General features: G+C 38.9%; 1 protein-coding gene across 1 annotated transcript in view; it reads left to right on the top strand.

Annotated features, from left to right (window-relative positions):
• Positions 1-13,410, top strand: part of LOC123673557 (titin) — a 207,111-nt gene that overhangs the window by 72,395 nt on the left and 121,306 nt on the right. The window contains exons 12-18 of the mRNA XM_045608126.1: positions 269-733; positions 795-2,385; positions 2,530-2,693; positions 4,444-6,211; positions 6,271-6,477; positions 7,318-7,478; positions 11,409-12,744. Of these exons, the coding sequence (XP_045464082.1) occupies positions 269-733; positions 795-2,385; positions 2,530-2,693; positions 4,444-6,211; positions 6,271-6,477; positions 7,318-7,478; positions 11,409-12,744 (5,692 nt within the window). The remainder of the gene's footprint in view (positions 1-268; positions 734-794; positions 2,386-2,529; positions 2,694-4,443; positions 6,212-6,270; positions 6,478-7,317; positions 7,479-11,408; positions 12,745-13,410) is intronic.

Genomic DNA, 13,410 nt, shown 5'->3' with positions numbered 1-13,410 from the left:
CTATACTTTTATCACTTCATCAAAATAAACATTCCAGTTATTTACAAAATGCAATAGTTCTGTATTGCACACACCTGATTAATCACAAAAATTCATTTTGAATTAAATTTAGCTGAATAATCATTAGTCAAATGATTACTCATTAAATTCAAATCATAAAATATAATATTTCATAAATTATGAGGAATAAAAAGAGAACATAGATAATAAGAGAAACTACAATTCTCTACTCATAAATTCATAACTCATTGTTGATAATTTTTTCAAGGAACCACCTAGCGCAGCAAGCCATGATATCGATAAACTCAGACGCACACTAGAATTGAATAGAACATCATGGGAGTTGCAGAATCAACGCATTCGTGAAATATTCGACAGGCAGTACACATTCTGTCAATTCGATGAGGACCTTAATAGTATAAACAGGAGTATAAGCAATCTAGAACAGCAAAATCAAGAACTTAAGAATAGATATGGCAAATCTTTGGATGAAGCCAGATCTTCATCTTTGGCGTATGCCAATTTCGAAAGAACAATTCAAGATTTAGACAAGAAGATACGCGAATTCATAGCCTATGGGGAAAGATTGATGTCAGAAAATCATAGTCATTCGCCACTTATTGAGAAACATATAAAGGAGCTACAAAATAGGTGGAATAATTTCCAAACACAAATTCTGCAAATCCGCCGTTCGATAGATTTGAGTATTCAATACTTCCAGTTGATTCAAGAGGTGAGCGCAAAACGATAATTTTTTTAATTCAATCTTTTCAACTTTATATTATTATTCTCAGGCTGATCAGTGGTTCAAGGAAGGCAACAGATTACTGGTATCTATAGCCCGAAGGTCAACACTAGTTAAACGACCAGAAGAAGCTGAGGAGCTACTCAGAGAAATATCGACATTCCTAAGGCCAGGCGAAGATAAACAAAATGAAAGAATTAGGAAGATTACTGAATTAGCAGAAGAAATATATGGAGATCAGCTGCCCACTCAACTAAACCACGTTGTTGATGAAAGCAGAGAAATGATCAAATCTTTCAGTATCATCCGAGAAGAACTAGATACACTCAGCAGGAATTTAGTTAGAGCCGAACAAGAGAAAATTCGTCTGCAAAAAGAACAAGAAGAAGCCGCTGCAAGAGCCAAAGCTTTGGCACTTGAAGAAGCTAGAATTGCCGCTGAAAGACAAAGGATTGCATTGGAAGAGGCCCGAAGAAAAGCATTAGAAGAAGAAGAAGCAAGGAGAAAAGCCTTGGAAGAAGAAGCGAGGAGAAGGGCTTTGGAAGAAGAAGCAAGGAGAAAGGCATTGGAAGAAGAAGCTAGGAGAAAGGCCTTGGAAGAAGAAGCGAGGAAAAAGGCCTTGGAAGAAGAAGCGAGGAGAAAGGCCTTGGAAGAAGAAGAGAGAAGAAAGGCCTTGGAAGAAGAAGCGAGGAGAAGGGCTTTGGAAGAAGAAGCAAGGAGAAAAGCATTGGAAGAAGAAGCGAGGAGAAGAGCATTGGAGGAAGAAGCGAGGAGAAAGGCTTTGGAAGAAGAAGCGAGGAGAAAGGCCTTTGAAGAAGAAGCTAGGAGAAGGGCATTAGAAGAGGAAGCGAAAAAGAAGTTATTAGAAGAAGAATCGGGGAGAATCGAGTTGGAAAAGCAAAAGAGGGCAGCTTTGGAGGCAGAAAATGAAAGGTTTGCCGTAGAAAGAAGTATGAATTTGTTGAAACAAAATGCTTCAATCCAAAAACGAGAAGTTGAATTCAGAACCCAAATTATTCAAGAAGTTCAATCCTCTGAAAATTTGGTAGAAGTGATGGAAGTACCAAGATTCATTACACCATTAGCTGATGCTGTTATTCAAGAAGGATCCAAATTCTCCTTCATCTGCCAGGTCTGGGGCAATCCAACACCAACCATTACCTGGTATAAAGCTGGGGTACCGATCCAAAATAATCCAGATTACCAAACTAGCTATGACCAGGGAGTTTGTAAACTGACAATAGAGGAAACTTTCAGCGATGATTCAGCTAGATATACTTGCAAAGCTACCAACCCAGGTGGTATTGCGGAGACGAGTGCGTTTTTATCAGTGAAAGAGACAGAGCCACAAGACCAACTCCTTCCACCTTCTTTCGTGAGGCTATTAGAACCAGCTTCCATCAAAGAGGGAACTTCCTTCGAGTTTCATTGCAAAGTGGAAGGAAATCCCCTGCCTAATGTCCAATGGTACAAGAATCAAGATTGTGTCGACTATGCCCCAGGATATCAAATAACTTATAATAATGGGGATGCTATCTTAAGAATCGAAAGGGTCGAATTGAAAGATAAAGCGGAATACACTTGTAAAGCATCGAATCAGCTTGGAACTGCCCAGTCAACCGCAAATCTTATTGTGACTCGTGAGTATTTTTTCTACAAGTAAATAGTTTTAGCTCAGCTCGAACAATTCTCCATAAAAAAACTAATAATGGAGCAGAGTTATCGTATACAAGCTGACTGAAATTCCAAATTTTCTTCATTTTGATAGTCATCTCTTATTTCAGCTATGATTCCTACACAACCTCCATCAATACTGGTGCCACTTTCTAATGTAATGGCTAGGGCTGGACAGAAAATCAAATTGGATTGTGAAGTAACAGGTCTTCCAACCCCAGAAATTGTTTGGTACCAGAATGGATTTCCTTTAAAAGAAACACGTGAACTCAAGGTAATAGATTTGAATGAATTTTTGATTTCGTGTTCGCTATTGATTACCAGAATTGTTTGATGCGCAAAAGTAGGATCCAATCGATATGATAATCGATTTAGGATGATGAAAAAGTACAAATATTCAATGAAAGCACTGAAAGAATGTCAGAAGTTTGAACCTTCTAAGGTATCGGCGAGGAATCAACAAAGAACAACCAAATAAAAAGTCAAGGCCTCTGTTGAATCGACCAGACGTGCTCCATTCATGATGTTTGGCAAAAGTTTGAGACTGAGGATATTAATGTTGTACCAATGTTTCTGCTCATTGGTTGAAAAATTGTAACTGAATTCAACAATGCAATTAACGTTTTTATGGAATTTATGTACACTTTCGTTCGATCAATTCAAAAATTAGTACATTTATTTTACGCTGGAGACTATCTATCAATATGAAGTTTTCACTATTATCCATTTTAAATAGTTCGTCATTGCGGAAAGTCTTATCTATTTTTTTTTTTTGGAATGAAAAAAAGAAATATATGCTATTTTTATTGAAGAATAAATAAATGCATGATATAAATTCCCGAACAAACATTTATGTTTTTATGAATTTTCACATAAAAATATTATACAAAAAGTCTTGTCGAAGGCTGAAAAACGATCATTCTAAAATTGAAAATAAAGATGTAAAAACGTATTTTAGTTCTCACATGTGGTAGAGAAGGACGGTAAATCAGAGGAACGTTTGAAATTGCTCCACTCATCCTGAAAAGTGGTGGAATTTGTAAACGCTGAGGAAAGAGGAGTAGTTAAACTTTGACAGATCACGAAAATGCCACGTGGTATCAACCCCTCTCAACAGTTTTGCGAATCAAAATTTTAATTTCTGATCCAACAAAGGTGGCATATGAATTGCTGGTATTTTTCTCAAAATTAAGACTTCACAATAATTAAAAAAAAAGAAATGTTAAACGCAACATTTTACTGTTCTTAAATATTCTCTTCTGTCAACGATTCACTCACAGAACCCTAGCGTGTTCTAAATAAAACCTTCTATTTTTTTTTGTTCTCCCCATTATATATAAAAAAATGAGTAGATGAGGACAGCATATTTTTTCATTTATTCATCCATAAACAGTTACCTAGAAATGTAGCTATAATTTAAAAAATTGCTAAAATCGGCTAAAGGTTTCAAGAGAAAATTGAAGACAAACCTCGTTGAGATTTATCCGTTAGCCTTATTTTTCCAAGAATCCAAACGGTATAGGTTCAATTCGGAATTTGTACTGTTTTATAGTTTCTCATAATAGTTATTGAAAGAGGAGTTCTTCCACATAAAAAGTTAATTACGTAAAAAACACAATCTGTAATTGTTTCAATTTTTCTTTCCGAAAGTCAAACTGTTCAAATACTCAGTTCCATATGTTATTCATAGGAAATAACCGTCTTTCTGACACATCGCTTCTGACCGTTCGTTATATTCCCGGAAACACATTAATACCGAACCTGTGATTCTCCTACAAAAATAAACACATATTACAGTCAATGTTCGGCCTATATCACATCTTGGCAAGTGGCCCATAAAAGTATTTTTTACACCAGTTCGAGGTGAACAAATTCGACGGTGCAACGTGCTTATTGTAACACGCTCAATTGTTAATAACTCAGTGCAGATATCGCGATCGAAATAAAACTCGGGCCGCTTCAATCTGAATTCCCGCCGTTGCAACTCAACACCACGCTCCTCTAAATATAATTCCGTTTTTCAGCTACAACGCGAAGGTGACAGGGCGACACTAGTTATTTACGAAGCATTCCCAAAAGACGCCGGCAACTACCAAGTGACCGCGACTAACGTGGCCGGAGAAGCTACCAGCGTTTGCAGCGTTTCTGTGAAAGGCCGCCTTCCCAATGAAACCTCAGATTCGGAGATCGCCAGCGACATGGAGCCCGTGAAACCCTCGATCCAGTTGCCGTTGACCGACGTGACGGTCGCCGAAGGCAGCAGAGTGAGGTTAGATTGTGTAATAGTTGGCCAGCCTGAGCCGGAAGTCATTTGGTACCACGACAACAGACCCGTCAAGGAGTCTTCAGATTTCCAGCTACTCTTCCAAGGAGACAGATGTTCCCTGGTGATCCAACAGGCGTTTTCTGAAGACGCTGGGGATTACAGGGTGGTAGCATTGAACTCAGCCGGTGAAGCTTCCAGTAGATGCTGTTTATTCGTCAAACCAACTGAAACAGCGCCAACTGCCGGTTCTGAAACTGAGATGGATAAACCCGTAGGCCATCCTCCCAAATTCAACACGTTGCTGACTGATATTCTGGTGTCTGAGGGTGACGAAGTTAAGTTTGAAGGTAATGTGAGCGGACAGCCCACACCTGAAATAAAATGGCTGTTGAACAATCTACCGATAACACTCAGTGATAACGTGCAAGTGTCTCATGGTGAAGACGGCAACATCAAACTGGAAATCAAACAAGTGCAACCGCAAGACAAAGGTGTTTACACAGTGAAAGCGGTGAACGAGCACGGTGAAGCCAAATGCTTTGCACAGTTGATAGTCAAATCATCCAAAGTTCCGGAAACGGTGAAGTACGAAGAAGTGAAAACACCGCCAGTATTCACGGAAATGTTCAACGATAAAACGGCGTTTGAAAACAGCGCGACCAAGTTCGAGTGCATCGTTACAGGAAAGCCCAAACCAAAAGTGAAATGGCTGTTCAGAGGAGAACCACTGAGCGGTAACAACTTCTTGGTTTCAACATCAGGCGATTGGCAGGTTTTATCCATACCAAATATCACTAGAGATACTGAGGGATCCATCACGTGCGTTGCTGAGAATGAAGTGGGAACAGCTAGTTGCGCTGCAAGATTGACCGTCCATTCCCTGTCGACGATAACACTTCCGGATCAAATGAATGTTGATCATTTCACAGATTCTTCGTTTTCGATCAAGAGGGAAGTCCATACTGAATCTTCTACGAAAATGTCCAGCAGTGTTATGTCATCGGGTATAGATTTACCACAACCTCAAACTAAAATACATAGTTTTAGTTCTCACAGTGAAAAAACCTTCAGGCAGTTGAACCAAGAAAAGCCAGAGATATCGGAATCACAGAATGTCGAAGAATATTTACAGTTGGACAATAATCAGCCGATCATTCATGAGAAATCATCCTCCACATTTTCCAATATTCAGTCACAATCTGAACCGAAATCTATTCTACCTTCCTTCAAAGTTATTGGAAAAACAAGAGCGCCAAAGTTCACGACGCCGGTCATCGGAAAAATCGTGGATCAGAATACAACAGTTGTTTTAGAAGGAATCATAGATGGACAGCCTACACCTACGGTCACTTGGACCAAAAATGGCAAGGAAATAAACTTTTCCGATAAGATTTCGGCCACATGGGAATTCAATAAGGCTTCTCTAGAAATAAAAGATACCAATTCCAATGACGCAGGACGATATACCTGCACGGCAATGAATGAAGCTGGAACAGCGATCAGCACAGCAGATTTGGTAGTCAGAAGTGAGTTTCAAATAATTGTTAATTCTTGATTTGTTGAGAAACGGATTTATTTCTTCCAGAAACCATATTCCCTCCAGTTTTTGGTAGGAGACTTCAGGCTCAAGTTATAAAAAAAGGAGACAGGATTATCATGGAAGTTGAGGTCACTGGTACACCTGAACCATCGATAACGTGGTTCAAGGATTCAATTCCAGTGGAGCAAGCTTTGAAAGAGAACTACAGACTGAAAAGTTGTGGAAATTCTTATACTTTAATAATCGAAAAAGGTATGAAAAGTGAAAATATGTCATCATTTTAATTTTCATTAATTGGAAACTAGAAGGGAGCTTTTTGATATTCCTTTCCCTGAATTTAAAATTATTGCAAAATATATCTTATAATCATATTTCAGGATATGAGATGAAAGTTTTTTGATTTCCTAGTCCTGACGATTTACTATTCAATTTTTTTAATTGGAAATTTCATCTGAAGATTTTGAGTCCCAGACCTCAGAACACTAAACATAGGTTCTTTCCATTTTTTTTTCGATGTAGAATTATGAACATCATTTTAATTCTTTTTTTCAATTTTCATTGCATTTGAAATTATGGAAAGTTCTGATGGCATAACATAATTTGCTTCCTAAATACCGATAAACAGTGGTTATAAAGTAGCTTATAGGTTTCACCAAAAACATAAATATAAATATCAATTTGAAATCATTTGAGAAAAAAAAACCAAAATTGAAAAAATGACAAACGACTGACAAAATACTATGATATTAACTAAATAAAAACTCAATTTCATTATGGTAAATTAAATAATGACCATACATGGAAAGTAACGAAAATTGATTGAAATTTGATAAATTCTGAAACAATTGGTCTTAGGAAAATGAAACTGATTGTTCCGTGTTTTTGATAACCTCCTCTATCACCAAAATTTCGTTGTTCCTCTATTTTTGGAACACCCCGTATTCTTAACTGAAATGAAAACAATTTTGTATGCAGTAACTTTAAAAAACGGATCTCTATTAAACACACAAATCCAATTTCACAAAATTGTATTACTTGTTGTTTCTTGAGAATCTTTACAAAAACCTTCTAAAATTCGAACTCGAATTTCAGCCGATCTCAAGCATAGTGGAAGATTTATGGTGAGAGCATTAAATTCTGGCGGAGAAGCACAAAGCATAGCAGACATTGCCGTTTTCGAACCAACACCGGACACTATGGTGGAAGTTGTGAAAACTGTTGTTTTCGAAGATGTTCGCAAGCATGAAACACTGGTAAGTCAAAAACTCCAACTATTTTTCTTTAATGAATTTAAGACTATTTCATGATCAATATATCATTATAGACGTCAGCTGCCGATAGGATTTCATCACCAGCTACAACGAAACCTATCGAAAAACCAACCTTACCCCCACCCACAATCATTCCTCAATCCAGATCATCAGAGTTTGAGAGTTCATCTTCATTCACTTCTAAATCAGAAATTTCTTCTTTTACCGAACAAAAAGTTTCGCAACAGGTGTCAACGGCTCGACTCGAATATTCGGCTCCAGAAATACCACATCCTAAGCCTCTTCCCACCGAGTTTCTGCAAAAGAAAATGGATTTTGAGATAGTTGGCTCTCCACCAGAACCTGACCCGACTATCAAAAAACCGGAAGAAGTCGATGAGGGCATTCAAACGAGCTCGATAACGAAGGAATCCTCTTTGCAATATTTCGTCAAAAAAATTGAAGAATCTAAAGAAGTGCCCAAAATAGAAGGCGCTGAAACCTATAAGAAATTCGAACAGGTCAAAGATAAGCGGGAATTTCCCATTAGAGTTATACCAGAAGTTCCACAATCTGTATCTGAACAGCTGAAGACAACTCATCAAATCACTGAAGAATTTGAGCTGAAACCAGAACCGCCAGCTCCAATATTCTACAGTGAACCATCAGCACCAACAACAGAACTATTCGAAAAGATACCTATCACAGCTAAAAGAGAAGAAAAAGAAATAAGGAAAATAGAGATCCAAAAACAAGAGGAACCTATCAAATTGCCTTCTTGTATAATTCCAGAACCACCTCCACCTTCCAAAACTCTTTTCCACCCAATTGTTGAAAAGGTAACGCAATCCCATGAAGAAAGGGTCAACGTTACCCAAGACATATCCGAAAATTTTTCTTCTAGTTCCCAGTATGAAAGATATACCAGAGCGATTTCACCAAGACCGGAAGCGCTGGAAATGGAGAAATTGTGGATACCTAAAAGGGAACTAGATCGACCCTTATCAGTAACAGAAAATATCGTATCGGAAAAACCGGCCCATGTACGTTCTTATTCATACTCCGAGAAGGCATCTACGGTAGAGACGCCTCGTATTCACTATGTAGCTAACGTTTCACATTGTATAGAACCATGCGAGAAGAAGATCGAAAATTTCATGAGCCAATCTGAGCAATACGAAAAAATGGAAACCAGAAGTGAGTACATTTCGAAAGAACAGAACTTTAAACCATCATTGGTATCCAAAGAATGGACACCGATAAAAACTCAACCGTGCACATTCAAACCATACCCTACTATGGAAAGTTTAACTATGAGGCCCCCTTCCGTACAAGACATCACCAATGAGGTGTTCTTAGAACCAGGACCTCCGCCAATTATAGATTACGCTGAACCTCCCAAAACGAGGCGACAGTCTTATGTCGAGACCATCGAACAAGAATTAGTTACGAAATTGGAGAATGTGCCTGATAGAGTACCTCCAGGTGGCGTCCGTACCATTCCTCCACCGCCATTTCCAAAAGTTGTTGCTCCAGTACCACCTCCAAAAGTTGTAGCTCCACCTTTGCCTCCTAAGAATGAACAACCAGTGGCTCCACCTGTACCTGCGAAACCGTTCAAGAAGAAAGTGATAGAAATAGAACCGAAAGGAATCCAGTTGAATCTTGAATCATTTCCTTTCAAGCCAGACCCTCCCAAATCCAAACCAGCCAAAGGGGGACCACCTCCAACTCCTTCGAAATTCATCAAGGGAAAATTCACTGATAGCGATTATGAGAGTGACTTTGAGTCCATAAAAATCCCCCCTAAATGGAAACCTTGCGCTAGCGATAACGAAGAGCCCTCTTATCGAAAAGTGAGACCTCCTAAGCTGACAGAAATGAAGAGGTCCAAGTCGACGGAGCCAGAACCTTTACCACCTTCGAAATTCGACCATCCGCCTCAATTCCATGGTCCTCCACGTCCTGATGTATCCTTGGAATATCAGAAAAGAACAGTTCAAAATATACGGAAACAAACTACACAAACACATCAGACAAAACCTCAGGAAAAAATCTTCATTTCTTCTCCTCCCATAAAACCTGGAACTCCGCCGTTGTACATTGAAGCTCCAGCGAAGAAACTTGATTCTCCTAAAACGAAACGTCGTACAGTCATTGACGGATATATGGCGGACACCGATGAACCGTTCTTCCAACAGAAATCCAGCAAGAGTGAAACCCACGAGGTTGGATCGAATTTCAGTCGTTACGAGTATAAATCCGAAAATCTTATGCAGAGCTCTCAAACTTCTGTTTCCAGCACTCCTATCGTCCCTAAAATTTCTCATCCCAAAAAACTACTGCCCCATTCGGCTGCAGTGAAGAAGGTCAGTTGCAGTTTGTAGCTTGGAGAGTGTTACTTTTAACAAATTCGTTGTGTTGATTGCTAATGCCAATTTGAGCACTAATTAGAGATTTATTTTCATTTTAGACTTAAATATTTTTTTCAATATTTTTACACCATAAACCTCAACGTGTTCTTTATTCGGATAAGCTTTAAAATGTGTGTCATATTATTCGTTATAACGAAAATTTATTAAGTTTTTAAAGATCACGAATGCAAGTAAAGTAACATGGAGCAAGTCCTCCTCGATTCCGCACATTAGATTAATTTCATGTGAAACTATCTGGCTTCGACGAAACACAAAACTATGTATTGTTGAAGACAAGTGGTTTCATAAGAATGACTTACTTAATAAACCTACCAATCGCGTTTCATTAACGGTCTTGAACGAGTTCTTTTTGACAGTACGTCACATTAAAGACAAAAATTGGCCATCACGTTTTCGTGATTCGACATGTTTGGACTTTTGCATCTGAACCTACAGAATCGTCAAGTATGCAACCACCATAGCACTGAAGACTAATAATTTATCGCCACATATAGGTAATACCGTTACCGAAAATTCCACTAAAAAATACGCCATAGAGGAATTCCTAAATATCATCATCCTTTCTGTATAAATTTCAAAATAAATTATTATAGGTAATGTCTCATTAAACTTTCCACTCAATGTGAATGAAAATAAAGCTGTGTATTTCATGAAATGTGCTCTTAGTGAAACTTGAGTGAGGGAAAGACGAGAACATACAATGGCACTCTCATTAGCAGAATATTTGATATTATAGAACTGTGCTATGGCTTGCTTCATGGATATTCTGAAAATAACAGAATGCAATAACAGTAATAAGAGTATTTAGCTGAATTGATGATTATATTTGTAAATGTTGTTTGTTTGAGTGTGTTTATATTTATTCTTGTATGAGATATACAGGGTGTTAATTGAGTAGGTCCTTATTTTCAGAATGTCATATCAAGAAGAAAGGCTCATATAAATTTAGACCCGCTAAAGCATAGCTTTTTAAGCCGAAGATGGAATTAATCGATTTATTAATGAAGACTTTCAAATTTCATTCGTCTGTTCTGAATATTCAGAGAGAAGAAACTAGAGACTTGAAATTTTCAGCTTACCTTGAATATACCTAGTGATCCATTACGAATGAAAAAACTGAAAAATTAGTTGTAAAATAACCACATGACATCTTATACCCAGTTACGTGAGCATCATTTCTCATGAAGATTAATCATTTAGTTACAAGGTTTTTAGTTTTCGAATTTTGAATCGGAAATGATCTCGAACAAACATTCAAAATCCAAATCACTGATGACTCCTTCCTCAAATTCGATTGTGTCAGAGTTAATCATGATGATAAAAATTCGTTGTCATAAGCTATCTATATTTATTATTACTTAAATATCCTAATCGGTCCAATATATCGATCAATTCTCATTTTCCCCCCAAAATTCAAACTTATAATGATTACTCAATTGACGTCCTGTATTCCCTTTTCGAATGTGAAAACAAATCATCAATCCAATATAATTTCCAGGAACTGACAGCCACCCCCATAATAACGAACGTATCGACCGAAAAACGAGATGAATCGTACGAGATCCAGCGAAAGATGGAGCACCATTCCCGCGTCCAACACCAATCGAGGTCCAAAACGACAAAATGCGCACCGCCACCCAGTCCTTCCAAATTCGTCAAGGGCGAATTCAGGGAAAGTGATTACGAGAGCGACTATGACAAACCCATACCAAAAATTTGGAAACCCGGCGGTCCGGAAGACACACCAAACTTCAGGCCAGTAAGACCAGTATTGACGCCTTCCGGTAGACATTCGCAAGTAGGTAAGACCCCACCACCTCCAACGGAATTCGAAGAACCGCTGAAGACGGTAGGACCTCTACGTCCGAAATTCGAGCCGATCGAGAAGCCGGTCGAGATCTCGAAGCCTGAAAGCAAATCGGTAATATTCAAGCCCAAACCCATAACTGCCACTCAAACAACGGACATAACACGTTACGTGCCACTAAGGCCAGGTACACCACCTGAAATGGCCTACGCCTCTTCTCCGCAAGCAGTCCAATACTACCGATCGACCACAAGCATGCCTTACCACAACGCCATCCAAACAGAGACCTCCAACAAGGTCCATTTCAAAGAGTCCAGCGAGAGATGCCACCGTACCGTTAGCGTGGAACAAAGCACCAAAGTGATCAAGTTTGGCGAAAAACAAACTGGGGTTAAGATAGAGCCTTATTCGGAAACGAAGAGAATTAGAGGTCCACCTCCCACCACTCCTAAGAAATTCGTACCTGGAGATTTCAGGGAGAGTGATTACGAGAGTGACGTCGAGAATGTGAAGATCAAACCGAAATGGGCACCTTGCGGCAGTGATACCGAGGACCTCCATTATAGGCCTGTGAGGCCTCCATCGTCAGCTTCGCGTTCCTCCAGCGTACCTCCGAAAGAGCGTGTTGTAACCCCGATGGAGTTCGACAAGTATCCCTACAAACCTACGGACGCAACAGATGGGGAGATTAAGAGTTCGTTCAACAAATTCTCTTCGGCGAGTAGTAATCAGCTGACAACTAGAAGTAGATCGTACGAACCTTCGATGAAGAAGATCGACATACAGCCCGGTTCTCCACCAGAGTACGGTTTCATTTCGGATCCCAAATTCAAGTCCAAAGCGACATCTATCGCTTCCCACCACATGGACAGTATGACGCAGGAGTTCAAGTCGAAGACGCAAAAGTTCGTGAAAGATATAATGAACGACGTGGAGCATAAAACGACACCGAAGAAATCTATTTTGAAGAACGGCGAAGATAGGGATGCGCAGGTTTACAGAGAAGAAACGAGAGCAGCACAATATGGTGAGTTAAATTATGTTTTCATACCCAAAAATAATAGAAGGCTAATGGGTGAAAATAGCCTTTGGCAATTATGTGTAATATCTTGACACCACATCGAGCATCTCTTCTTTTCAATTCATCCAATGTTTTTCAATCTCAGATTGAAAATTCCTCTTCCAAAAGGAAATTAATTCACTGAAACTGACATGAATCAACTAACAACAAATCTTGAAATAGCATTCGATCAGTTAATAGAATATGATGAAAAATACCTCAATATTTTGTAATAGCTCTTACAACCTCCTTCAAGACACTATTTTCTTCTCAAGGTACCTTCTCCGCTCAATGAAGGTTGGACACAATCTCAGCAAATCTGTCTCTGTCTTTAGAAATCTGAACCAGTGAGCACTCGTTCATACCAGTCCAATCACAAATATTCCTCAGCCAGGAGTATTTTCTTCTTCCAATGCCTCGACGACCTCCGATTTTACCTTCCATTATCAGCTTCAAGAGGCCGCATCTGTTACTCCTCATCCAGCACATGACTAAGATAGGCGGTTTTTCTCCTCTTAACAATCGTAAGCAGCTCCCTATCTCTCTGTGCCCTTCTCAAGACACTATAAGATTGCATAAGTGCAGCAGAATATATTAACTCTTGGCTGTATCTCTTAGATGATGTGCATCTTG

This window comes from Harmonia axyridis, chromosome 2 (assembly GCF_914767665.1).
Source record: "Harmonia axyridis chromosome 2, icHarAxyr1.1, whole genome shotgun sequence".
NCBI classification, from domain to species: Eukaryota; Metazoa; Arthropoda; class Insecta; order Coleoptera; family Coccinellidae; genus Harmonia; species Harmonia axyridis.
This window is presented reverse-complemented; position numbering and strand designations above follow the sequence as displayed.